The following is a 27,053-nucleotide window of genomic DNA, read 5'->3' on the forward strand; positions in this document are numbered from 1 at the left end:
AGGACAAAAGTTAATCAGCAGCAGATGCATATTCCACATTTATTGCTATAATCAGTAGGTGAAATCCAGCAACATACTTGATAAAAGGACTGTTTCCAGCACAACAGTGCCCCCCACTGGATTCTAGAGAGTCCAACGAGTGGAGGGAATGCCCCAAGCTGTAGTTCTGAATCCATTCACTGTACTCATCAGTACAATGGTAATTTGATTTCAGACCACTCTTTTGGGGCACTACTACACAACCTCTGAGCATCTCACAATTGACCTTTTTTTTGGAATTTTAAATTTTGTTTAAGACAAATACAAAAAAGACCTTCAGCTCTCAAATCTGAGCAAGGCTGAAGTCCAGGCACAGTGATACACAGGCAGCGCGGCAGTTCATTCTTCTTCCTAAAGAAGTGTTCAAGGATTCCTTGGTCCAACTTCAGGATAACTGTTTTCCTGCGGGGTATACGCTTCCAGGTGAAAGTTCAGAATAAGAAGCAGAGCGAGTCCTCTGAAGATCCCTTAAAAGTTCCACTTAGAAATATAATTTTTATAAAACAATTCTAATTCAAACAACACTGACACTTTAGAAACACTGCACTAGAGTAAAAGGGTCTCCTGAAGCCATGTTGGTTTACACCCTAAAGGAACTGACTAATGCTGCAAGGGGGACACTTCAGTCGTATCGTGTACCACTATGTTACTGTAACATGGGAGTAGAGGCATGTAGAGGAAGGAACATGTTACACACTGAACGGTCTGGGAGTTTGGCTTTTTGTTTCCTTCTCCTTAAGGTTCTGGAACAGTCATTGCCCATACCACAGTGGCCGAATGTCCCGTCAACAAGCTCCTTTTGCTGACACTGAGGATAGGTGAGAGGGAGGTAAAAAAAAAGAAAAAGAGACATTATTGTCACAATTCACCAAGATCTGTCCCCATCCAACTCAGCCTCCTCTCTTTTTCCTTTCATTTCAAAACATGGAGACTGGTCAAATATGGATAAACTGGCTATAATGCTCTTACATTTACCTGATGCGTTTCTCCAAAGCAACTTGGACTGTTAAGCTACTTCCAGCTATTTACCCATTTATACAGCTAGGTAATTTTTACTGGGGCAATTTAGGGTAGGTATCTTCCTCAAGGGTACTGCAGAAGTAGACAAGATTTGAACTAGCAAACTTCAGAGCTAAAGACAGTTGCTTTAACCACTATGCTACAGCTGCCCCAAGACTATAAAGGATTACAAAAGCAAATACGACATACTGTGTATACTGTGTATAAACACCATGTACAAGATTCATTTTAAAGGAGATGCATTTCAGACATAAGATAAAACAGCAGTAGTTCCATACCCTTGGCACACACTCAAAGGGTCTGAGGTTAGCGCCCCCCACTGGCATTCACCAGTCCATGAAAATCCTCCCATGCCCTAAAAAATGAGAAACGGCAAGCCAGATCATTTTCAGCCTTTTTTTCGGAAATTCGAAAGAAACTGCTGATTCTCCACATTTTCAGTGACAGAACGAGTCCTGAGCTACCATCTGACCAGTTCTTGACCTCCCATGTGTACACAGCACTTTGTTTAATCCTCTGCTTTAGGTACTTGAAAAGCTCCATGCATTTCTCCATTTGTTGAGACATGTTATGAGATCAATTAGGTTTAGTTTGGTTATTTAATGTAGTGGACTGTATTTGATGTTTTCTCTTTTAATTACTTGGAATTTAATAGAGGAAGAAGGAAAAGGTATATTTACATTTCTTCACATGAAAAATTTCCCAAGTAAAAATACCAACATACATTTAATCATTTAGCTGATGCTTTTCTCCAAAGTGACTCACAACTTTAGTCTACCTACAGTTATTTACCTATTTATACAGCTGATTAATTATACTGGAGCAATTTTAGGGTAGGCACCTTGCTCAAGGGTACTATAGCCGGAGGTGGGATTCAAACCTGCAGCCTTTGGGTTCAAAGGCAACAGCTCTAATCCGTAGAGTACCAGTTCTCCCAACAACATAAATTGTAGAATCAGGGGGAAAAGAAGCCAGTAAAAATGCACAACTAATACCAGTTACCAGGGGCCAGTTAAAACAGTGAAATGGTCTGAACATACCAGTAGACAGACATCTGGCCAGAAACGAAGTTTCACACTTCAAGACCACAGTATAAATTCACCCCAGCCATTTCTTTTAACTACAATCAACACTAACACTGACAATAACACACTGTGTGTGCAAGTGTGTGTGGTGCATACTTGATGCTATCAGTGTGCGTCTTGTACTCCATGATGGTGTTGGGTGGCAGGTTAAGCACCCTACGCAGGGTGTCCCTGATACGGGCTGTGGTGGCCTGATCACTCGCCGTTTTGTTCCAGATAGAGATAATGTCTTCCTGTGGGGGAAAAGACAAACAGATGCCAGAATGCGGGATTAAAAGTCAGCTCCGTATGTGTATACTTAGGTTCGGAACGAGAGGCCAAGAAGTTGGGCTATACACAAGGGGTTTGCTGCAGGAGCTAGACTCATGGTAGTGGGGTCATACCTGGAAACGAACAGACACCACAGCACCACAGATCTCCTCCCCAACCATGAACTGCTCTCCCAGCATGGCCAGAATCAGGTTCTCCCAGCAGCGGGATGCCAGCCCCTTCCGCAGACGGATGATCCACTTACCGCCGCTCTTGTTAGCATCGTCCTGGGGGTCGTGAGTTAGGGTGGGGTTCAATCAGTTTATCCAAAGATGGCTCAATACAATCACACCCATTTACAAAGCCAGATATTTTCACTGCGGTAATTTACACTAGGTCGTCAGATTCAAAACACTGAATTTACAAATGTTTTAAGATACAAACATCTTACAGCTTATTAATAAATTTTAATTGCATTGTCTTCACTGTTATATTTGTTTGAGCAGAGTGAAAATTACCTGTATTTCTGCATCCAGCCATTAGATGGTATCAAAATGTAAACAGAACAAAACACAACAGGACTGTGGGATGGCCTTCATTTAAGTGACACTGGGACAGCCAGTGTCTAGTGCTCCTGTGTGCTGGTGACCAATAGCAAGATGTGAAACATTACACATCTGTATAATAAATCAGTTGACAGTCGCCATTCATTAGGGGGTTTGGAGAGTATGTATTCCTATTTTCAGTTATTTTAAATTAGTTTTATGTATACATATTCATCTAACTGACATTTCTCCAAATCAGCTTACAATATTAAGCTACTTACAGTAATTTCCCTCTATATTACATGTTTAACTACAGCTGGGTAATTTTACTAAGAATTTTTTCTACCATAGTATATCCAAGATTGTTACAGAACTTTAACGATTATTGATAATGGATGGGTTACAGGACTTTTTAAAAAATTATTATAGCTTTCTGAGGTTTTTACAGAACATTAATATTTAAGTGGAATGATGTATGTATTATTTGGCTTTCAATGACTGTGGCTTAGTAGCAAAAATGACTTTGGAGGTATGAACAGACTTCTGATCCCAATTGTGTTTCTAAGTTGAGGACCCAGTGCACAGGTCCCTTAATCGTTACACTGTTTCCGACTCAGTATTCGTAGAACTAAAGTGAATGGTAAAGAAGCCAGGCAGCCGGCACTGCAGTGGTTAGACCTGCTGCCCAAAGGTCACAGGTTCAATCCCCATCATCGGTTGTAATACTCCTGAGCAAAGTACTTACCCTAAATAGTTCCAGTAAAAATTACCCAGCTGTATAAATGGGGAAATAAATGTAAGTACCTTAACATTGTAAGTCGCATCGGAGAAAAGCATCAGCTCAATTAAATTTAAATGTAAGCTTGTTTGATTTGGGTAACACTTTTTTTTTTTTTAGGAACGTGATTAGGAATTATTGATATTCGGATAAGCTTTTATGCAGCTACTCATGTTATGTACATTGAATCGTATGGTGGAAAGTAACTGTACTTCAGAATCGCATGTCTGCATTTGTCGCGCTCTCTGCTAACGTAGTGAACAAATTGTATTTTCTATGAAATGTACGTCGTTTTGGAGAAAACCGTCTGCTAAAAGAATAAATGTAAATGCAAATTTAAGAAGTTGTTACTAAGTAAAATAAAATATAGAAACCCAGAATGCACTGCTTGCCTCCCACATGGGTTTGATGCCCTCCTTGAAGAGGTGAAAGTCACTGTGACCTGTCAGGTCTCCGGGCCGGATCATGTGACTGTAGAAGCGCCAGAACTGCTCAACCTGATAGTGAATAAAAAGCAGCCATGAATTCAGGTGCAAGGAATAAGTCAAGCCACCACTTCAATGGGTTAAGGAGGGAGTTACCCTATAAAATCCATTTACATAACTGCTTAAAAACCAGAATGATTCATAATTTAGTTGTGCCCATCTTGGGTACAGCTCAAAAGCCAAAATCACGCAAAACAAAGCGAAACGAGTAAAAGCAGAAAATCAGATCAGGGTTTTGGATGCAGATTATGGGAGCGATGACTCACAGAAGCGAAGCTCCCGATCTGTTTGATGTTCTGCTCGTAGCTCTGGGAGCTGGCTGGTCGTCCAGGGGTGCGTCGCGAGTACCAGAAAGTGTAATTATACTGCAGGGGGTGCTCCCCAGCCCCAGGCACAACTGTCTGGAGAAGGAAACAGCCTCTTAATCACACTGTGTCACCAGGCTCCGGTAGCGTGCGTAGCGCTGGTCCCTCACAGCACCTGGGATGCGTCGGTTGTCGGATGGATGCCCACTCAGTCTGGGTGGAGTTGGCAGGTTGGAGTTTACACCTCTGCGTGTTCACCTGGGTTTACTCCCACACTCCAAAGACATGTTTCAGGTGGACCAGTAACTCAAAATTGCCTGTAGTATAACATTCCTCTGAAGTGCAAGTTAAAAATTGTACAGATAGTGTACCTAGCACAGTCACGTTAAGTGTGTCGGATGAATACTAATCATCGTGTGTTACTTTGAAGGAAAGCATCTGCTAAAAGAATAAATATAAATGGAAGATCAGGGAGAAACTAATTTGAGGTTACACTCAACGAAAAACCGTTGAGGTTTTCAGCAACCTTGTGAAGAGAATGCAAAGTGGACTCTACCTTTAGCTTGTTTTAATTATTTCATGACATCCTTAGTAAGAGCTAGTGTTAATGATTTAATGCGGATTATACAAATAATAAGGCTTGCTTGTACAGGCTGGCTTAGAGTACTGTAACCCCCAGACCCACCTTCTTTTTGGCAACGTTCTGGTCCTTGTCCTCCTCGTCGCTTTTTTCCTTCTCACAGTCTTTCGGTGAGCTGCTGTCCTCATTCTGATCGTGGTCCCCACTGTCATCGTCCTTTAGACTGAAAGACAGATTTTTTAGGTAACTTTCTCAGGCACAAATAAGTCCACACATGCAAACACATCCTAGAATCAACATACTTCACTGGAGATGAAAACGTCAAGAGGGATCCTGCTAGCTTCCAGACATCCAGGAAACATACAATAACAAAATGTACTTGGTTCAAGGCACAAATATATACAAAATAGTAAAAGAAATGTGCAGTAATACCAGTTGTATGCATGTAGGATAATATCTGACGTGTAATTACTCCTCGGTGGAATAGAAATGAGAGGACTAGGGACTTAATAAGGCCAATGATGGACAAGTACACATTAAAAAAGGTAATTTTTAACATAAGCAAAAGCAGCGACGGGTTTGTTTTTATTCAACTCTCCACAACAAGACAAATGTCTAGAGCTTCTGATACAACGACCAAGAATAATCCTGTACGAACTAGTCATTCCATTTTTGATCAGTAACATTAACATAATTTGAAAGCAGCCCTTAAGGTTTAATGCACCTCACAATTTTTGTGTTAAACTGGGGCCAAAGTGTGTGTTTGGTGGAACTGCAGCACATCCCAGAATGGAACCACCTCATGTCAGGCTGTCCACCTCAGTCCACACATCCTGCTGTATTAATGACACGGTAGTTAAACTCTCTTTTATAATTTTTTTTTTTTTTTTAAAAAGGTGCATTTCAAATAGCGGTCTGACTACACAGCTAGCTAACACACCGAGAACCCCTGTGCCTGTCTCACTTCAGAATCTGTGTGACTAGTCACTAGACTTGGGCACCATTTTTTCCCTCAGACAGAGAATTTAGTGCTTTAACGAATAATTGAAGTGCACAAGCATTTGGGGTCATCTAGTCAGTGACGAGTATTTTCATACACGTGACGTATTTCGCACTGTGCGTATGAGTGAGTCTGGTTGATCGGGACAAATATCTGGTTTAGCCCGCTTGCTAACCCGGGCAATTCGCCTTCTGTGTTGTGCCAGTTATGATCCTGGTTTAAATAGTTCACTACAAATCAAATACTCGTCACAGGGCTGGGGGTGGAGGGTGAACTCTGTGCTGTGGTTTCACCCTGTCACGGAAGAGGGGTGGCCGCGTCGGGGGCTTTCCTTCCCGCTCCCACAGCACCAACCCCCAGCTTCCACGCAGGGACAGTCCGAGGACCGCGCTGCGGCCCGGCGACACAGGCCTCTCTGCGCGAACAAACGTTTTGCACCGGCTGTTATATGTGCTCGCGCTCCGCAGCTTTCCACCGTGCACGTTAGAGACCCGAGAGAGACTAACGAACGCGGTGGTCGCGTGCGACCCAGCAGCAGCTCGCGGACACGCCTCTCCGGCAACGGGAACGCAGCTCGAAATAACCTCACAACGACCGCAAATTGGCCGCCGGAGTTGCACCGCGCGCAGCCCGTCGACCGAAGGATCGTCTACTCACGCGTCAAATTTGTTGTTCATTATTCACTAGGTGGGTGTCTGCCTCCCGCGTCTGAAAACAGCCACCCTGGATTCCGCAGCGACGGCGGCGCGCACGGAGCGTCGCGAGAACGCGCGTCGCGTCGTGAGGTGTCGGGAGCGCGAAAAGCCGCATATGGCGTGTGACTGTGAGAGTTCCGCCCGGCAGACGAGTGGAACGCAAAGTGTGCGTTCACTGTGTACTCGTAGTGCAGAGGCTGAGCACACTTTAATAAAAACACATTTTTTCAATTAGTTTTTTAATTTTTGTCTCAGGATCAGTGAAGGAAGCTTGAAGAACTCAAGCTTGGAGGGGGAAAAAAAAAAAAAAAAAAAAAAAATTTTACTCATGAAAATGAGTACTACGCATAAATAAACTCCAGTTCAATTTATGAATCACTGATGCACAATACATTCTGTATTTACAGATCTTTTCCCACTTAAAACCATACAAAACCCCAGGTCAAACCTCTTCAATAAAAAAAAAACATGGATTAAATTAAACATACATGCTTTAATGATGTTTTTCTACACAGAAGTACTGATAAATGAGAAGTTTATCCGAAGCTCTCACAATACAGAAATTTGTTAGAAGTCACAAACTCCCATGGTATATTCCATCATTATACATTTTTCTTCAGCAGCAAAAGGGGAGGGAAACCCAGGGTTCGGCTAAAAATGTGAAACAAATAGATGGGCTAAAAAGAGGAAATGTCACGAAACAAATACCAGTGTAACTTCAGCTTTACTCAGTAAGTGGAATTTCTTCAACTGGTCTCTGACTGTGTTCCATAGTATCAGAGGAACACGTACAGAAGGAACTTGGCAGTGTGGTTAACTGCTCTGAGCATGCTGAATGAAGACGTGGCTAGAAAGAGCTCACAGCAGCACACGCTTCACACCACAAGGGGCCTACCTTCCCTTACATGTCCATGTAGCCGTTTATAAAAGTGGTCTCTCTGGCTCAGGGGCCTGGGGTGCTTCTCCTCAGTTCATACATGGCCTTCGTCAGCAGCGGAGAGTGGGCCTCTTCCCTTCTATTGCTTAGTTCACACCAGCCAGTCCCACTTAGGACCAAGGCAGTGAACAGAGTTACCCACAGCAAGCCCCACCCACCAGATCAATGAGTAGGATTATCGGGAGGTTCTCTTCATGATGGGCCTGGGGTAAAACCCAAGTCAACGACTTAGCGTTGCATCACGGAGCTGTAAGAGGACTAGTGACGGGGCAAAGGAGAGAAGAGAGAGTCGTCACCCTTAAGTATGGTTGACAAGGAAATATTTGAACTTATTTTTCGTATATGTACATTAGTATTTAGAATAACAGTGATATGACGACCGAGTCCATGAATGAATCTCAGACTTTTTTGTTTCCATTCAAAATGACACAAACACCTGCCTTGTCAGGGTATCTACCCAAAGGTGAAAGTGCACACGCTTACCTCCTGTACGATATGGCCCAAGGTCTCTTGGCTCTTCACCACCTTCCTAAACATGAATCCACATTGCATCATTACTGAGCAGACAACAAAAATACTAAACCAGGGCAACCTGCTCTCTATACCATTTAAGTATTCAGACAATTCGAGACAATTTCCGAGCTGAGCACAAGCCCCAAAGGCAGTCAAGTGATCACATTCACTGAAGCTGCTGCATTTCAGCTCCTGGACCCCTCCCAAGCCATGAGTACCTGAGGACTTTCCGAGCTACTGTGACAGTAAAGTCGGCCTTGCAGTCTGGGTGGTAGGTGGATGGTACTATGACGTAGGCCCCTGGACTCAGGTAGCACTGGAGGCTGACTTCCTGGGCATAGCAGTGTGGTACACAGCTGGCCTGGGGCTCCTGGTCTTGGGTGATCTGTGGCTCTGCTAATCCCTCTGGAACCTGGGAAGCCCCAACAGAATCAGACTAAGTTTCACCTGGAAATATCTTCAAGTCAGCAGGACCCTCTCTGCACATTCTGAGGTCCTAAATGAGCTTAGAGTACTGGATCACATTTGACAAAGCGAAAAATGTTTGTTTTCCTATTAGCAGGACTGAAGAGCATCTTCAGGACTCTTGTACCTTGTAGACATGGAACCCAATGGGAAGGAATGCCTTGGGGGGGCAGTGCTGGCAAAGGCTGATCTTCACATTGGGCTCACTACATCTCAGGCTCACTGTGAGGGGAACATGCGGGTTCATCCTGTGTGAAGCAAAGTTTCTACTGCCCCCTGCAGAAGCCCCCAGGACCCAGGAGCCCTGAGAGCAGTGTGTTTCCCACTCTCCATCTTGAGATGCTAGGGCTGGGGGTGGTGGAGTTTTCATAGCACTATAGAAAGGAACAGACATAGCTGCTATGAAATACTCTACATCTCCAACAATTCCAGCATTTTAATGTGCTTTCACACACCTCAGAGTCAGTGGGGCAGAGGAGAATACCCGCAGCAAGAAGCTCGCTTCCACCCCCTGGAAATAGGTGCTGGGGATAACAAGGTAGAAACCAGCACTGAGCTGAGCCTGCACAACCACCTCACGCTCATAGGCATGACAGTGTGTGGACACAGTGGGAGGCCTGTTCAAGGTTCGAGCCAGGTCAGAAGACTCCTTCTTAACCTGGACATAAGAACACATAAACATACACAAGTACACAACCTGCACTAACAGTAACAGGTAATAACAGGTACCTACAGGACCCAAAACTCAAAAAGGATGAGTGACAAACAAATGACATAAAATATGAAACCATTTAAAAAAAAAAAGAAAAACAGTATCACCAAGGAATTTTTGGGGACTGATTTTCTACATTCACATTTCTTGTGCCAGTAGATGAGCTCAAGAATTCAGCTATGGCTTCAAAGGAAGATATTCACCTTCCAGATGTGAAGTCCAATGGCCTGGTATTGGAAGTCATGTTCTGTGCTGTTCCCCAAGGGACGATAAGAGCTGCCAGGTCCTTGTGAGTGTGCAGTGTTTCTCCACGAGCGATGCTGTAGCAGGGACACCAGCACCTCTCCTGGCTCACTCATTTGCAACCAGAACTTTGGGTTGCTGGTAAAACTGCTGCTATTGCGGCATCCGCCTGAGGAGTGACCTTTGATCCAACAGCCACCTACCTGATGGCTGTGTGGCAGTTCTCTTCCTATTGGGCAGACAGCAGTATAACCAACAAACATGAACTGTTTAGATATAATTTTAAATTATAGTCATATATAAAAAACTGCAGATAACATCCAAAAAAATATTTTTAAACACCCTCTGGATACCTGTACATATGCTCTGAACATATCCTTGACTGCTGATTGGATAGCCCACAGTCACCTCATCAAACTCCTCAAGAAACTCTGTCTCCTCCATCCAGAATTCTCCTTCCTGGGTGCGGCCCAGCAAATCAAGGGCACAGGCTGGGTCCAGCTGCTTCCACCTCTCCCCACTAGCAAGTTGAGAAAACAAACACTAAGCATTCAAATTCTCTGATCAAAAATGTACACCACTTCAGGTTGTGTTTCCGCTCAACAGGTCACAGAAGTGTCAGAGTAAACTAAGCTGGATTGCTTACAGAGGGCAGCCTGCTCCTCACCCTCAGTCTCCTATCCAAAATGTAAACAACCTTCCTCCCACTCATTTTACATACTTCTCTCTCCAACTGCCTCTCCAGCTGCGTCGACCCCAGGGATTTCTGACCCTAAGCAGGCACACCTCCTCTTCTTCCTTGGGGCGTACGTCCACCCACTCAGTCAAGCTCATGGCATGGTACTGCCCCAGCTCGCTGGCACCTGAAGAAATGAAGGCAGTGGTTCTTTGAGACACTCGCAAGGAAATCAAGTCTTCATTTCAATTCATCGCTGTTCTCTAAGATTCCAAAAATACTTCAGAATTTAAATTGACCTTAAAATACACACACACACACACACGCGCGCACACACACACACACACACACACACACACACACACACACACACACACTGTCTGAACCGCTTGTCCCATACGGGGTCGCGGGGAGTCGGAGCCTAACCCGGCAATACAGGGCGTAAGGCTGGAGGGGGATGGGACACACCCAGGACGGGACGCCAGTCCATCGCAAGGCACCCCAAGCGGGACTCGAACCCCAGGCCTACTGGAGAGCAGGACCTGGTCCAACCCACTGCGCCCCCCTGACCTTAAAACAGCTTTCTTAAAACTCAATCCATGACATGCCATGTATCTGTTGGTTTTCCTGTTAGCCACATTCTCTGGCCTTGTCACAGTTAACAGTTAATTATCACTGTTTATATCAAAAATATAACCTTCAAATACATTATTTTCTGATTACATGAAAACTAACATTTTTCTGAATTTTCAAAGTATTCCAGTGATGGGGCACATGAAAGGGAGGATAAGAGTAAAAATATTTAAATACAAGGTCACAATTTGAGTCTGAGGCTCATGCTGCCACTGAAGTCTATGTATAACTTACATTAAAAGTTGCTAAACTGAGAAACAATATTTACAGTAAGTTACATTTGTAATATTCCCATGCATATCCTCCCTGATCTGAACCCGAGCGGTGAGTTGTTATTGGATTTCTGTGCTAGTCGCGGTTTATCCATAACGAACACCATGTTCATGCATAAGGGTGTCCACCAGTGCACTTGGCACCAGGACACCCTAGGTCGGAGGTCGATGATCGACTTTGTAGTCGTTTCTTCTGACCTTCGGCCATATGTCTTGGACACTCGGGTGAAGAGAGGGGCTGAGCTGTCAACTGATCACCACCTGGTGGTGAGTTGGATTCGATGGCGGGGGAAAAAGCTGGATAGACCTGGCAGGCCCAAACGCATAGTGAGGGTCTGTTGGGAACGTTTGGCGGAGGCCCCTGTCAGAGAGGTCTTCAACTCCCACCTCCGACAGAGCTTCAACCAGGTCCCGAGGGAGGTGGGGGACATTGAGTCCGAATGGACTATGTTCCGCTCCTCCATTGTCGGTGCGGCGGTTCGGAGCTGCGGCCATAAGGTCTCCGGTGCCTGTCGCGGCGGCAATCCCCGAACACGGTGGTGGACACCGGAAGTAAGGGATGCCGTCAAGCTGAAGAAGGAGTTCTATTGGGCCTGGCTGGCTCATGGGACTCCTGAAGCAGCTGACAGGTACCGACGGGCCAAACGGAGCGCGGCTCTGGCAGTCGCCGCGGCAAAAACTCGGGCTTGGGAGGAGTTCGGTGAGGCCATGGAGGAAGACTTTCGGTCGGCCTCAAAGAGATTCTGGCAAACCGTCCGGCGACTCAGAGGGGGGAAGCGGTGTTCCACGAACACTGTTTACAGTGGAAGTGGTGCGCTGCTGACCTCAGCTGAGGATGTTTTCGGGCGGTGGAAGGAGTACTTTGAGGATCTCCTCAATCCCTCCGACACGCCTTCCGTAGAGGAAGCTGAGGCTGGGGACTCGGAGGGGGACTCGTCCATTACCCTGGCTGAAGTTGCTGAGGTAGTCAAAAAACTCCTCGGTGGCAAGGCTCCGGGGGTGGATGAGATCCGCCCCGAGTTTCTCAAGTCTCTGGATGTTGTGGGGCTGTCTTGGCTGACACGCCTCTGCAGCATCGCGTGGAGTTCGGGAACGGTGCCTCTGGACTGGCAGACCGGGGTGGTGGTCCCTCTTTTTAAGAAGGGGGACCGGAGATTGTTTTCCAACTACAGGGGGATCACACTCCTTAGCCTCCCTGGGAAAGTCTATGCCAGGGTACTGGAAAGGAGAATCCGACCGATAGTCGAACCTCGGATCCAGGAGGAGCAATGCGGTTTTCGCCCTGGCCGTGGAACACTGGACCAGCTCTATACCCTCACTAGGGTGCTGGAGGGTTCGTGGGAGTTTGCCCAACCAGTCCATATGTGTTTTGTGGACCTGGAGAAGGCATTCGACCGTGTCCCTCGTGGCATCCTGTGGGGGGTACTTCGGGATTATGGGGTTCGGGGCTCGTTGCTACGGGCTGTTCGTTCCCTGTATGACCGGAGCAGGAGCTTGGTTCGCATTGCCGGCAGTAAGTCAGACCTTTTCCCGGTGCATGTTGGACTCCGCCAGGGCTGCCCTTTGTCACCGATTCTGTTCATTATCTTTATGGACAGAATTTCTAGGCGCAGTCAGGGAACGGAGGGTGTCTGCTTTGGTGGCCGCGAGATCTCGTCTCTGCTTTTTGCGGACGATGTGGTCCTGTTGGCTTCATCAAGTCAAGACTTGCAGCGTGCACTGGGGAGGTTTGCAGCCGAGTGCGAAGCGGCGGGGATGAGAATCAGCACCTCCAAATCCGAGGCCATGGTTCTCAGTCGGAAAAAGGTGGATTGCTCCCTCCGGGTTAGGGGGGAGTTGCTCCCTCAAGTGGAGGAGTTTAAGTATCTCGGGGTCTTGTTCACGAGTGAGGGAAAAATGGAGCGGCAGGTCGACAGACGGATCGGTGCGGCGTCCGCAGTAATGCGGTCATTGTACCGGTCTGTTGTGGTGAAGAGGGAGCTGAGTCGTAAGGCGAAGCTCTCAATTTACCGGTCGATCTACGTTCCTACCCTCACCTATGGTCATGAACTCTGGATCATGACCGAAAGAATGAGATCGCGGATACAAGCGGCAGAAATGAGTTTCCTCCGCAGAGTGGCTGGGCGCACCCTTAGGGATAGGGTGAGGAGCTCAGTCACCCGGGAGGAGCTCGGAGTAGAGCCGCTGCTCCTCCGCATCGAGAGGAGCCAGTTGAGGTGGCTCGGGCATCTGTTCCGGATGCCTCCTGGACGCCTCCCTGGGGAGGTGCTCCGGGCTTGTCCCACTGGGAGGAGGCCTCGGGGCAGACCCAGGACACGTTGGAGAGACTATGTCTCCCGGCTGGCCTGGGAACGCCTTGGGGTTCCCCCAGAGGAACTGGAGGAGGTGTGCGGGGAGAGGGAGGTCTGGAGTACTCTGCTCGGACTGCTGCCCCCGCGACCCGGCCCCGGATAAGCGGAGGAAGATGGATGGATGGATGGATGGATATTCCCATGCAGTCAGAGCTCTATTGTGGTCAAACATTCCAATGTTAGGGTTAGCAGCTGATATTTCAGTAATTTATTAAAGTCACCAAGTTATATTAAATTCTTATTAAAAAAAAATAGCAACTATGTCATTTTCTGACCAATACCTAGCATGCCAGGTAAGGGTTATAGGTCTATTTCCTTCAGAATAGGTTCAGGCACATGCCATGACATTAACAGTTGTTGTGGACTACAAAAAAATGCCAAATAATTTCTAGTGGGGGTGTGCTGGCGCAGTGGGTTTGGCTGGGTCCCGCTCTCTGGCAGGTCTGGGGTTCGAGTCCTGCTTGGGGTGCCTTGCAATGGACTGGCGTCCAGTCCTGGGTATGTCCTCTCCCCCCCTCCAGCCTTGTGCCCTGTGCTGCTGGGTTATGCTACAGGTTTGCCACGACCCCAGTTGGGACAAGCGGTTTCAGACTGTGTGTGCGTTGTGTGTTTGATTCTCTCACGGTGTTGTTTTCCTTGTTTCCATTAAACATGTAAAACTGCTCTTATGCTCTCACCACCAGGGGTGCTGTGCACAGAGCCACTCACTGCACACAGGCCTTTGACTGCCTGCAAGTGTTTTATGTTGAACCTCCTCCTGCCCTTCTCCACCTCTCCATGCCGCTCCTCTTCATTTCCAGACTTCCTTAGACTCCATCGCTCAGCCAAGCCCCCAGTGAGGTCCACCAAGGCCTCAGCTACTTGTCCTGCCCACAAGTGCTCATAGGAGCCATTGAGCCTTGGGAGAAATTAGAGGTTTAGAGCTATTTCAAAAGACTTTTACTAAATTTGCCACATATCACAAGTATGTTTTGAGAAAAGAGTGATTGTCAGATGAGCCCTGAGTATGCAGAACAAGTAAGACATAAACCGCTGCTTTGAAATGTACATCTAACCCCCTTTAGATGTAAAACAATCCCTTAAAAAAATACACATTTTTGTAAAGTTTGTTTTACACAAGGTCCATTATCAACACCAATCCCACTAAAAAAATACACATTTTACCAAAACTTCTGTAACACACGGTCCATTTTTAACACCACAAAACAATTCCACCCAGAAACACTCTTGACAGTCACTCACTTGGCGTAGGCCTTCTCCAATAATGCTACCCAGAATGCACTGGGAGAGTAGCACCGTGAGAAGCAGAGCTGGGTGCCTATGCAAGGTAGTCGGTCATCCACCTGGACATCTACCCATTTGCCAAACTGCCAAAATCTGAAGTGAAAGCTGCCTTCATAGCCATGCTCACCCCACAGTGGCTGCCCAAGAGGAAACACCTGAAACACAGGGCCAACCCGGGGACAGTGGGCAAAATGTCCCAACGGAACAACCGTGGACTGTTGTATTTACAAGTGTAGAGTGACAAGTATAAAAATCTGCTAGATATCGTTTACACTAGCAATTTGACAAATACCTTTGTCCAAAGCAATTTACAATGAGTTGTTTTGAAAAACAACAAGATCCATACAATAATGTACCCATTTACTGTACACTGCATGGTTATTCGTATTGGATTGCCATGGACTGGCATCACATCCGAGGTGTACCACCCTCAGCCATGTGCCCGATTACTGAGACTGGATGAATGGTATTCTAACTGCAGCAATGCAGGGTAAGCACTACTCTCAAGTTCATTAAAGCTGGAGGGAGGGTTAAACTAGGGACACCTGGGTTGAAAACATACAGCTTTAAGCACTACACCATCCACATTTATTCATATCAAACATGATTAAGATGGAACATTCACAGCCCTGATAGTGTCTGGGGTTCTGTTTGGGATTACCTTATCCATCAGGTGCTTATTCTTCAGCAGAATGGCACAAGCACACAAGAACCAGCAATCTCCCAGAAGTCCTTGCTTCGCATGGCTCTCCTCGGGATCGTCCGGGATGAGTACGGGTGACTGGCAGATTTCCTGGGTGTGTTTAGAAACGGGCCCATTTTAGGGTGCTAGGTTTTAAATAAAGCAGGTGTGCACACAGCAGGTGGAAAAGCAACACTTTTGGATCCTCCCACCTGTGGTCGCATCCACATCACCGCACCCCGGAAGCGAACCAGGGGCGAAGTTCCATCAGAAAAAAGGGAGGAGTCGTCTGCAGGAAATTCTGGATCTGCAAACAGCTCCCTGGGCCGCTCCATCGGCAAACCCTGGAGACCCGGAGTACCTGCCATACCCTAATGCAGCCAGCCATCCAGGAGTCGTCCTGATACTCATATCTGCATCACCCTGCAAATTCATCTGCACGTTAATACTTCACATTTCAGATGACATCACGTCACATTTACACACACATTTTCTGAACCGCTCGTCCCATACGGGGGTCGCGGGGACACACCCAGGACGGGAGGCCCGTCATGGGATGTCACATTTACATTTATTCATAAATACATTTTTTCCATTCAGGAGCTTACCATAAATCGCACCAGTAAGAGTGTCTAGCTGTATAAGTGTAAACAGCTTAACACAAGTCACTTTGGAGAAAAGTATCAACTATATGAATAAATGCAAATGTAATCACAACATAAAGTAATCGCCAACTGAAATTTTGAATGCAAGTGACAAACCCAATTTTACAAATCATAATAGATGAAACCATTTCCTTTGCTGTTAAATAAAATCTATGGTTAGAATGCATCATGTAACTTGAGAATATAACTGTAAACACTGCATAGAGAATGTTGCATTGTTACAAAAACAAGGCTATTCACTGCTATTACTTATGTGACCAACAACAACTAAGTCATATTCCGATCATTTCTTTCTGTAGCTCTTCTGCACAGCAACATCCCTTCTCGTCCACATCGGTCCATTCATTCCTACTACTGACTGTGTGAGTGAATGAAGATCATCTTGGCAGCGACAGTTTATATCACAGCCAGAATTGACATAACTGGTACCCAGCTAAGTGTAAGAAACACTGGCTGGTACAAGAACTCGAAAAACATATATAAGTGGTGGGATAACATAACCAGATGCGCTGGGAGAGCACACGTGTAAAACAGAGTCACTGTAGTCTCCCACCACCAGTCTCTGGCAGTCAGGTTACAGCAGGTAAAACACATCCGATCGACTCGAGGATGCCGGCGGCAGCTAGCGCGATGTGTTTACTCTGCAGGAAATCTGTTCTTAATAGCAAAATAATAAAAATTTAACAGAAAGAAATTATTTCGATACTGTTACGTCATTACAATATACTGCAAGACATTAAGTAACGCTTAAATAATTACATAGTAGCAACTAAAGATTCTTTTGCCTGAACAGGGCTCCTTCCGGCAGGACGACAGCGCGAGAGCACACACTTCCGTCGAGATGCGTCTAGTGACACAGTGCTCTTCCGCCTGGCTGCGCGGCGCGCGCGCGCTTTTGCGCGCCTGCGGATGGCTGACGTGCGCCGTCCTCGTATGGAACGTGTGAACATTTCTTTCAATAAAGAAGGAATGAAGTGTGTTTTGTGGTACTTCGGAAGAGTTCAAACGTTTCAGCCAGTTGTTCTCATCTCAGTGACTGAGGGAAATCGCTCTGTCTGTTTGTTTGCCTGCATGAAATTCTTCTTGCGTGAAGCATAGGTTGTGTGTTACTAAAGCATGTATTCCTAAATATTGCAAATACACACACACACAGGTTGAAACTGCTTGTCCTGAGTGGGGTCGTAGTGAGCCGGAGCCTAACCTGGCAACACATGGCACAAAGCTGGAGAGGGAGGGGACACACCCAGGACAGGACGCCAGTCCATCAGAAGGCACCCCAAGCAGGACTCGAACCCCAGACCCGCCAGAGAGCAGGACCCACCTCAACTCACTGCACCACTGCACCACCTCGCCCCGTGTTGTAAATATGTCTTCATTCAAAAGCAGAGCAAGGAAGGGGTTTCAATATCCCAGTGGTGCGCTGATGTGCTCCTATAAGACAATCCAAAAAAGTCTCCAGACATTCTGAAATTTGGCTGAATCATGCAGATGAAATGTTCATTTTTTTTTTTGTAGAAAATGTGAAGCGCTTCGCTTATCCACATATTGCATTTCGAAGAGAGCATCAGATTTGGACTGTAACAAAATACATTTCCTTTTCCAATATCATCAATATGTGAGGCTAATCTGCCTCCCTGTAACATCTTGACAGAAATTGCTTGTGGTTTAAGAAGAACAAAAATAAAAAAACATTTATTATTTTAGCAGACACTTAGGTAACTGCACAGAGTACAAAATACACACACAATTTTTACTACGAATTCCCAATGACATTGACATTGAATGAGTAGCAGCACATAGAACTGATAGGAAATGCAATGTTATTTGTGGGAAATGACTTAATGGAAATTTAAGGAGCAGACAGGAGATCCAGAAAGCAGAGAGATGTTTTAAGATACTTCTTGAACACTGAGAGGAATTCAACAATTCTTACTGAGAGAAGGAAACCATTCCACCAGTTGGGTTTTTGAATTTGAAATAAATTCCCTTTTGATACAGAAGCACATATTTATTCAGATTAACTCAGTGTAGACCGAGTTTTGTATGTCAGGGCTTCTGAGTAATGAAATGTAAATTTGTTGCAGTAAATTTGTAACCTGTCACATTCCGAGAATATGAGCATCGAAGTGCCTGGAGGGGCTACGTGTCCTTCGCCATTTTCCGCCAAAAACCTTTTATCATATCCATTATAACCATGACAATGCAAATCTCTCCATCAGCTGATATCACTCTGCCAAGGCTGAATTGACACGTTTTGATCGTCTCCTAGATTGTCAGACCCTTGGTGTATTGTATTTAAAGCCCTGTCAGAAGTACCTGATGTGGAAATACAGGCACATTTTGTAATGGCCTCTTTTGGAGATCCTACAAATGGAGTTCCAATGACCAAGAAAACAAAAGATGACAATGTTCTCCTTCTGACATGGAGGAGAATCTTGTTAGACTGGAAATCTCCACCTAAAGCTTCACTCTGTCTTAGAGACCTTATGTTTTTCCACAGAGTCGAAAGGATTAAGTGTTCTATTAGAGGTGCACCAAAAATTTTTATAAGACCAGGGGCCCCAAAAACTTGCAAACCCTTCACCCAGATTAATCAAAATTAAAAATGTAGGCAGTTTTTTTCTAACAACACAGGGTTATTTTATTCCCTTGATATCTAAGATAGTTTAATCCATGTTGATTATGAAATTGTATACTTAGATGCTTTATATTTATATATGTCTCCAGTGCTATACCCTTTTTTCTTGTTGTTCTAATTGCATGGGTTTGAGTGTGGGGAGGGGATTAAGGGAAAAATGTGGGAAATATGTGACTTGCAACATATGTACATTTTTTGTTTTAATAAAAATAATATTAGTCTTATATATTATAATTTTATATATTATAACTAATATTATAAATAATATTAGTCTACTTCAGTCTTCTGTTAATGTTCCTTAGATGCCAGTTTGTGATGCTGATTGGCCTTTTTTGCTGTATAACCTCCATATCTCTTTTTTCTCTTTGGTTCCTGTTTGTCTGTTTAACAGGGTCTCTGTTGTTTGCATTTATTTGACACTTTTTTCCCCCTTAAGCAACTGGCAATGTTAAGGTGCACCTTGGTAACACAGTGGGTAGCAGATGTTGCTTCTATTTTGGCTTTGTTTACACATGGTTTGCATGTTTTCCTGCGATTTCGTGGGTTTCCTGTCAGTTTGAAGACATTTATCAATTCCGTTAACACTTTTCTCCCAAGTGACTTACAATGCTAAGCTAGTTATAATCATTTACCCAGCTGCATAGTTTTAGTAGAGCACCTTGCTAAAGGGTATGATGGGGGGGGTTTGAACCTGCAACATTTGGACCCAAAGGCAGCAGCTATAACTATTGTGTTACTAGCTGTCTGTGTGTGTTTGTATGTGTTTATGTAACAATTTTTTCTTTCTGTTGCTCTCTAGATTGCGATGAGAATATTTTCTTTGGCTAATGTGGTATTCTGATTTAGAGTCATAGAGTGGAGTAGTGAGGATGTGGCTGTTGTGCATAAAGGCTCTTCAGATGTTTTATTTCTGGTTTATTATTGTGTTTTTAATATAGATACTGAATATGCATATAAGTAAATTAAAATGAATAATGGTATACATGGTATACTTATAGCTCTATAATAAGTTCTTCATTATGGTAGCCATTAGTTGACTGTCCTCTTTGCTTGTATCAATTTTTCTTTCTGTATCCCTGTGTTAAAGCGCTCTGTGTCACTGCGTGAGAAGAGCGCTCTATAAAAAATAAAAATAATGTTATTGTTGCTCAGGGTTCAGATGGGGCAAAGAAAGATGCACAGATAGCATTCATTACAAACACTTATTGGAACACCCACATACAAGGAAATAATACTTTCAGCCTAAAAAGCTTTTTTTCCTCCAGAACCTGAACCTCAAGCCAACCCTCCCAGCATAGTTAGTGCCCCTCAAACCTTATCACTTTCACACTGCCAAACACAGCCACCTCCTTATATTCCCCATAAGTCCCCCCAGTGGTTGAACACTTTATTCCATTTTCCCACAATGCAACTATTTACAATACGCCCTTTTCCCCACTCAAACTCTCGGTAACGTGGGTAGCTACAATATCACTGAAAAAAGCAGAAGAAAAGAGCAGTTTGGAAGGCTTTGCCTGGAGACCTTTAAAATAATGCTTTGCTATATGAAGTGTGGGGGGTGCAGTGGCACAGTGGGTTGGCCTGGGTTCTGCTCTCTGGTGGGTCTGGGGTTCGAATCCCACTTGGGATGCCTTGTGACAGACTGGTGTCCCGTCCTGGGCGTGTCCCCTCCAGCCTTATGCCCTGAGTTGCCGGGTTAGGCTCCGGTTCCCCGTGACCCCGTATGGGACAAGCGGCACAGAAAATGTGTGTGTGTATGAAGTGCATCTATGTAAATATCAATAAAATTTTAAGCTATTTAGCAGTCTTTGCATTCTATATAAGTATGAACTTATGTCACAAAAGATCTATAAACAAGGTTTTTCAAAATTGGTTTTATACAGAATTTGATATATTCAGAGACAGAAACACAATTACAGTATATGGTTCATAAGTTTATTCATAAGTTTAAATTTATTCATTTAAATTTATTAAATTTATTCTCTTACATAATTCTGTAAATGTAATCATTTGTCACATTCACTTCATTTTAGGTTTCTTTACGAACATTGAAATTAAACAATCATACACTGAGTGGACCTCAGCAGGTAACAGCTCTTGGCATTGCCAAATCAGAAGAGAATAAGGTCATGATTCTGTTCACATGTTGCCAACCTCAGTACGCAGGTAGCATCATGAGGGGTTCTTGTTCCTGCAAAAGAATCATTGTACACATTATTATTTTACTGTGCAAGTGTAGAGGGGGCAATGTGGAGTGGTGACTGTCATGCTTATCCTCTTCTCACAGCATTACTATAATCTTATAGTTCTGTGGAAAACACTACTTTCCCAAAATCTGATAGTTTGCTTCTGAATAATACAGTGAACTTACTTAATGCTGGCTATGGCTCTCTTAACCCACTTGTCTTTGGGGTTGGCACAGATCTTCTTCCCTAACTTTGTGGTGAATCTGAGGCAGAAATAAAGAACTGATGAGCAAACACTTCTGTTAACCAGAATTAAAAACCAAAAACAGCGCTGGTGTGGGTAATTGTGAGGTCTAGGGGGTGGATCTTTCTGCACACACGCGCACACACACACACACGCGCACACACACACGTGCACCCCCATGTTATGAATATGAAAAGCAGGTGGATGATCAAACATCGTCTTTCTGGGCCGCCCATGTTATGGCATTGTATCGCAGATCGCAGCATAACTACTGTATAACTAGAGCAGTGATTCTGGCTTACATCACAGCATCGATGTTGCAGGCCCCTTGAACACCGTGTTTAATGTAGCTTTGCAGCAGTTTAACCGGAAAAGGCTTCTCACTGTACGATGTGCAGCAACCTTTAGAACCTGTTCGAAGACATTTCTTCGTTTTATAATATGAAATTTGTTGACAACATGCTAATTATTGTCATTTATACTCCATATATGCTATCTCCACAGTATTAAAAATGACAGAAAAAGTGCTACATCAGAGACTGAAACAGCATTACACTTTGAGTAACAGACGTACATTCATCTTTTTAAGAGTACAGAAGAAAATAAGATTTCATTTGCAGTACTATAACGTTTGTCGAATAGAACAGCACGTCTGCTTCACAGCAACGTGGTACGTAGACATGAAATGGTATATAGAAATTAGAAAGAAAGCAAGAGACATTTCATAAAGGCCCAGTTTCACAACATATACAGTATGTGTATGAATAAGCTTTTCTGGTAATTTCAGCATTATTTCAATTGACTGTAGCTCACTGAATGAAAGCACTTGTTCTACTTACTTGTCTCCCCCAGAGACATCAGCATCACTGCTAATGCCAACAGAGCTGGGACGATCATGCCAAGTCTTGCCATTGCTGCGAATATTCTTCAGAGACCGAACTGATCGTGACGGAATTCAACACACACTCTAGGGCTACAATTCACCTTTTATTGTTTTGACGCTGGAAATTCTGAAGAATTTTTTGGACCATGGTCCTCCACAACGAGGAGCGTTCTGGTTCCCGTACATAAGTAGGCCAGCAATGCCCTTGCGGTATATTTATGAAATCCCCCACTTTCATGCGCATGAATTCCGCTGATCTATTCATGACACTGATTGTAACCGTAAAATGATGTTTCCGGAAGAAATTTTCCTAGATTGTATTAGATTTATTACGATTTTTCTACGTTTATGATACATGTGAATCACAACCTGATGCTTGCTACTGTTATGTTTTACATTTATATACCATAAATCCATTAGTTCATAATATTTTGTGAGGAGATATTGTATTCCTATACCTAGTTAAGTATATAATGTTATGAGAAAATAGCAAAACTGGAAATTATGTACATGGGAAAAGCTCTCAAGTTGCTGAAAAAACAAATTGCACTTTAATCATAATATGTATATCATGCAACTAAATTTCACGATTATTACGTATGAAAGCATATATGCATGCCTATATCTGACCTGTTGTTCCTTAATGCGCTCACTGCTTCGTAAAAATGAGTGACAGCAAATCATTTAAACATCCTCATAATGTTGTTACAATTGTTACAACAGCATTTAGTAAGAGTTCATGAGTTTATGACAACTGTCTAATATAACTGACAATTGTCATTAACTATTTAGAGATTGTAAAACATTGCTGTATTTGACGATCTTAGTGTAACCAAATTATTACTATTATTTATTGAGCTGTTGCTTTTGACCATGGTGATGTACGATGTGAGATTTGTTCAAATGTAGATGATTAGATAACTTTGCAGTGATTTATCAATGAGTAAAGCTTCATATTCATCCTATTTCAGTACCTTGACCAAAGATACTACAGCAGGAGCTGGGTTCAGACTTGGGACCTCCTGTTGCAAGGCACCACTCTATTATCCACAGCCAATGTTCAGTCTCATTGCCGTGTAATATTTCTTAAATGCTTTCCTGGAAAATGAAATTCTCTAATAAACGGTCAGCGTAACATGAAGATACTTAGAAATGTCTCTTTGCATATGATCAAAACAAGAAATATGTTTCACTCATTCATTTAACTGACACTTTTCTCCAAAGCAGCTGACACTATTAAGGTTACAATTATTTACTAGTTTATACAGCTGGGTGATTCTACAGGAACAATTTAAGGTAAGTACTCTGCTCAAAGGTATTACAGCCAGAGGGGGGATGAAACCAACAACCTGTGGGACCAAAGGCAACAGCACTAACCACTACACTACCATCTCTCCCATGTATCTATGTATAATGTCCCATGTCATAAAATATGTATATAGTACATTTACATTACATATATCTCTTTGGCTACATTATACATTAAAGTACTTTTGTAACAGTGTATCTGATCTCGAGGGGGTGAGGTGGCGTGGCAGGTTTGGCCGGGTCCCGCTCTCTGGTGCTTCTGGGGGTCGAGTCCTGCTTGGGATGCCTTGCAACGGACTGGCATGCTGTTCTGGGTGTGTCCCTTCCCCCTCCACACTTGCACCCTCAGTTGCTGGGTTAGGCTCCGGCTTGCCGCGACCCTGCTCAGGGCAAGCTGTTTCAGATAGTGTGTGTGTGTACCTAATCTCATATGTTATGCAATTAAAATGGTCGTAAGAGCAAAACACACAAGTGTTACATTTATAGATACATATGTTGATATAGATAGTGGAAGACAAATACAGATAGTAATGTCTATTTTATCTGTATGTGTGTTTTCTCTGTGGTTACACTTACATCTGAGTGGGAGATTTGCATGAAGATATACCACAAGACAGAGAGATGGCTTATCTGCAAAAATGCTATGATTATAACTGCTAATTTTTGCCTATTCATGTCAAAGCACCTTGGTTATTTACACTTACATTTATTCATTTAGCAGACATGTTTGTCCAAAGCAACGTACAGTACATCTCATAAAAAATACAATTTGTGCTTACATTAGGAGAAAGGGAGACATAGTTGCAGACGCGTGATTGTTAGATTCTTCCCACCATGTACACCGATGTTCATCAGACGAGTAGGTGCATAAAAACTCAGACCAGACGATAGCTGCATATGTGTGATTCTTAAGGAAAGTTAGTTTGTTTCTTTCACCATATGCACTGACATTCGTCACACAAGTAGTTGCATAAAACTTTACCAGAATAGGTAAAGGTTGTTTCTAGTACTACTTCAGCAACTGATAAATCTATTAGCGAACCCCTTAAAATCAACAGGTGAAAAGAAAATGATTTTACCATAGATATGTTTCATAGCTTATGTACAGTGCTGTGAAAAAGTATTTGCCCTCTGCCTGATTTTTTTTTGTTTTGCATATTTGTCACAGTTAAATCATTGAGATCATCAAACAAATTTTAATATTACACAAAGATAACCCGAGTAAATACAAAATGCAGTTTTTAAATGATGTTTTCATTTATTAAGGGAAAAAAAGCTGTCCAAACCTACCTGGCCCTATGTGAAAAAGTAATTGCCCCCCCCCCCCTGTTAAATCATGAATGTACTGTGATTAACCACATTTTTTGGAAAGCTGAGTTGAATTTCACTTGCCACACCCAGGCCTGATAACTGTCAGACCTGTTGAATCAAGAAATCACTTAAACAGAACTTGTCTGACAAAGTGAAGCATGCTAAAAGATCTCAAAAAGCAATACATCATGCCACGATCTAAAGAAATTCAAAAACAGATGAGAAACAAAGTAATTGACATGTATCAGTCTGGAAAGGGTTAAAAAGCAATTTCTAAGGCTTTGGGACTCCAGCGAACCACAGTGAGAGCCATTATCCATAAATGGAGAAAACTTGGAACAGTGGTGAACCTTCCAAGGAGTGGCCGGCCTACCAAAATTACTCCAAGAGCGCAACGACGACTCATCCAGGAGCTCATAAAAGAACCCAGAACAACATCTAAAGAACTTCAGGCCTCACTTGCCTCAGTTAAGGTCAGTGTTCATGATTCAACAATAAGAAAGAGACTGGGAAAAAATAGCATCCATGGGAGAGTTCCAAGGCGAAAGCCACTGCTGACCAAAAAGAACACAAAGGCTCGTCTCACATTTGCCAAAAAACATTTTGATTACCCCCAAGACTTTTGGGCAAATATTCTGTGGACTGATGAGACAAAAGCTGAACTTGTTGGAAGGTATGTGTCCCGTTACATCTGGCCTAAAACTAACACAGTATTTCATAAAAAGAACATTATACCAACAGTCAAACATGGTGGTGGTAGTGTGATGGTCTGGGGCTGCTTTGCAGCTTCAGGACCTGGACGACTTGCCATAATTGATGGAACCATGAATTCTGCGCTCTACCAGAAAATCCTGAAGGAGAATGTCTGGCAATCAGTTTGTGACCTCAAGCTCAAGCGCACTTGGGTTATGCAGCAGGACAATGATCCGAAACAAGCATGAAGTCCACCTCTGAATGGCTCAAAAAAGACAAAATTAAGGTTTTGGAGTGGCCTAGTCAAAGTCCGGACTTAAATCCGATTGAGATGCTGCAGCATGACCTTAAACAGGCCGTTCATGCTCGAAAACCCTCCAATGTGGCTGAATTAAAACAATTCTGCAAAGAAGAGTGGGCCAAAATTCAGCCACAGCGATGTGAAAGACTCATTGCCAGTTATCGCAAACGCTTGATTGCAGTTGTTGCCGCCAAGGGTGGCACAACCAGTTATTAGGTTTAGGGGGCAATTACTTTTTCACATAGGGCCAGGTAGGTTTGGACAGCTTTTTTCCCTTAATAAATGAAATCATAATTTAAAAACTGCATTTTGTATTTACTGGGGTTATCTTTGTGTAATATTAAAATTTGTTTGATGATCTCAATCATTTAATTGTGACAAATATGCAAAAAAAATAAAAAATCAGGCAGGGGGCAAATACTTTTTCACAGCACTGTGGGAGGCCTTGAGTCTCCAGAAAGTAATATTCCCACAAATCAGACAGCCAGAGGATAACGTGATTATGCAAGAACCCAGAGCAGTTAAATAGAATTTCAAAGAAATATTAAACAGTCGGCTTGCCATGAGATGATGCCATGAGAATATGGGAAAATCTGCAGGTTCAAGGGAAAGTTTATGCAGAGAAGGAAAAACCCTACATTGTACTGTGACCCACTTGATGTTGAGCAAATGCAGTTATTTCCTTTTCAGATGTGAATCAACATAGAACACAATGCTCCTCTGACCTAAATATAAAAAACAAAATGAAAACGTGTGTATGAATCCCAGTGTGCAACTACATGATATTGACAAAGCTTAAATTGTAAATAAAACCATGCATTCCAATTTACTATTCAGATGATGCTGTTCTCCAAAAGAGCTTACAGTTTCAAGGTTACAATTATTTACCCATTTATACAGATGAGTAATATTAATGGAGAAATTTAGGGTAAGCACCTTTCTCAAAAGTATGACAGTCTCAGGCAGGGATCAAACCTGCAACCTTTTGATCTAAAGGTAGTAACAATAACCACTACACTTCCAACTCCCCATAATTCCAGATAAAGGTGCAGAACTCACACTGCATACCACAATTAAGAAAACTGAAACTCAGGACCACTAAGTGACTCATGCTTTAATAAAACATCCCTTTTCACTCACCCATTGTCTGAAAATGCTTGCCCCAAGCAGGGTCACGGTGAACCAGGGCCTAACCCAGCAACACAGGGTGTAAGGGACACACCTAGGACAGGACGCTACTCCATCACAAGGCACCCCAAGCAGGACTCAAACCCA

The 27,053-nt window shown here is 43.6% G+C and overlaps 2 protein-coding genes across 5 annotated transcripts; both read right to left on the reverse strand.

The window, feature by feature from the left end:
- Window positions 1-10: 10 nt before the first annotated feature.
- eif4e2 (eukaryotic translation initiation factor 4E family member 2) lies at window positions 11-17,041 on the reverse strand. 4 transcript variants are annotated; one of them, XM_018753689.2, is made up of 14 exons: window positions 16,974-17,041; window positions 15,762-15,972; window positions 15,529-15,660; window positions 14,826-15,022; window positions 14,261-14,481; window positions 10,373-10,514; window positions 10,005-10,171; window positions 9,612-9,880; window positions 9,152-9,354; window positions 8,824-9,070; window positions 8,450-8,643; window positions 8,202-8,247; window positions 7,677-7,976; window positions 5,236-5,309 (listed from the first exon to the last, which is right to left on the reverse strand). In XM_018753689.2, the coding sequence occupies exons 2-13, from the start codon at window positions 15,915-15,917 to the stop codon at window positions 7,947-7,949; spliced, it is 2,004 nt and encodes a 667-aa protein (XP_018609205.2). In that variant the 5' UTR covers window positions 15,918-15,972; window positions 16,974-17,041; the 3' UTR covers window positions 5,236-5,309; window positions 7,677-7,946. The 4 variants fall into 4 exon arrangements, with proteins under 4 accessions (XP_018609207.1, XP_018609205.2, XP_029106311.1 ...); XM_018753690.2 differs by lacking the exons at window positions 5,236-5,309; window positions 7,677-7,976; window positions 8,202-8,247; window positions 8,450-8,643 and having other exon boundaries at window positions 8,883-9,070; window positions 9,181-9,354; XM_018753691.2 differs by lacking the exons at window positions 7,677-7,976; window positions 8,202-8,247; window positions 8,450-8,643; ... (8 more) ...; window positions 15,762-15,972; window positions 16,974-17,041 and adding exons at window positions 11-847; window positions 1,338-1,414; window positions 2,241-2,377; ... (2 more) ...; window positions 4,468-4,602; window positions 6,744-6,991 and having other exon boundaries at window positions 5,192-5,309.
- Window positions 17,042-20,978: 3,937 nt separating this feature from the next.
- On the reverse strand, window positions 20,979-22,256 carry ccl20a.4 (chemokine (C-C motif) ligand 20a, duplicate 4). Its single transcript, XM_018753404.2, has 4 exons — window positions 22,122-22,256; window positions 21,585-21,693; window positions 21,224-21,301; window positions 20,979-21,043 (listed from the first exon to the last, which is right to left on the reverse strand). The coding sequence occupies exons 1-4, from the start codon at window positions 22,192-22,194 to the stop codon at window positions 21,025-21,027; spliced, it is 279 nt and encodes a 92-aa protein (XP_018608920.2). The 5' UTR covers window positions 22,195-22,256; the 3' UTR covers window positions 20,979-21,024.
- Between the last annotated feature and the right edge of the window lie 4,797 nt (window positions 22,257-27,053).

This window comes from Scleropages formosus, chromosome 3 (assembly GCF_900964775.1).
Source record: "Scleropages formosus chromosome 3, fSclFor1.1, whole genome shotgun sequence".
NCBI lineage: Eukaryota > Metazoa > Chordata > Actinopteri > Osteoglossiformes > Osteoglossidae > Scleropages > Scleropages formosus.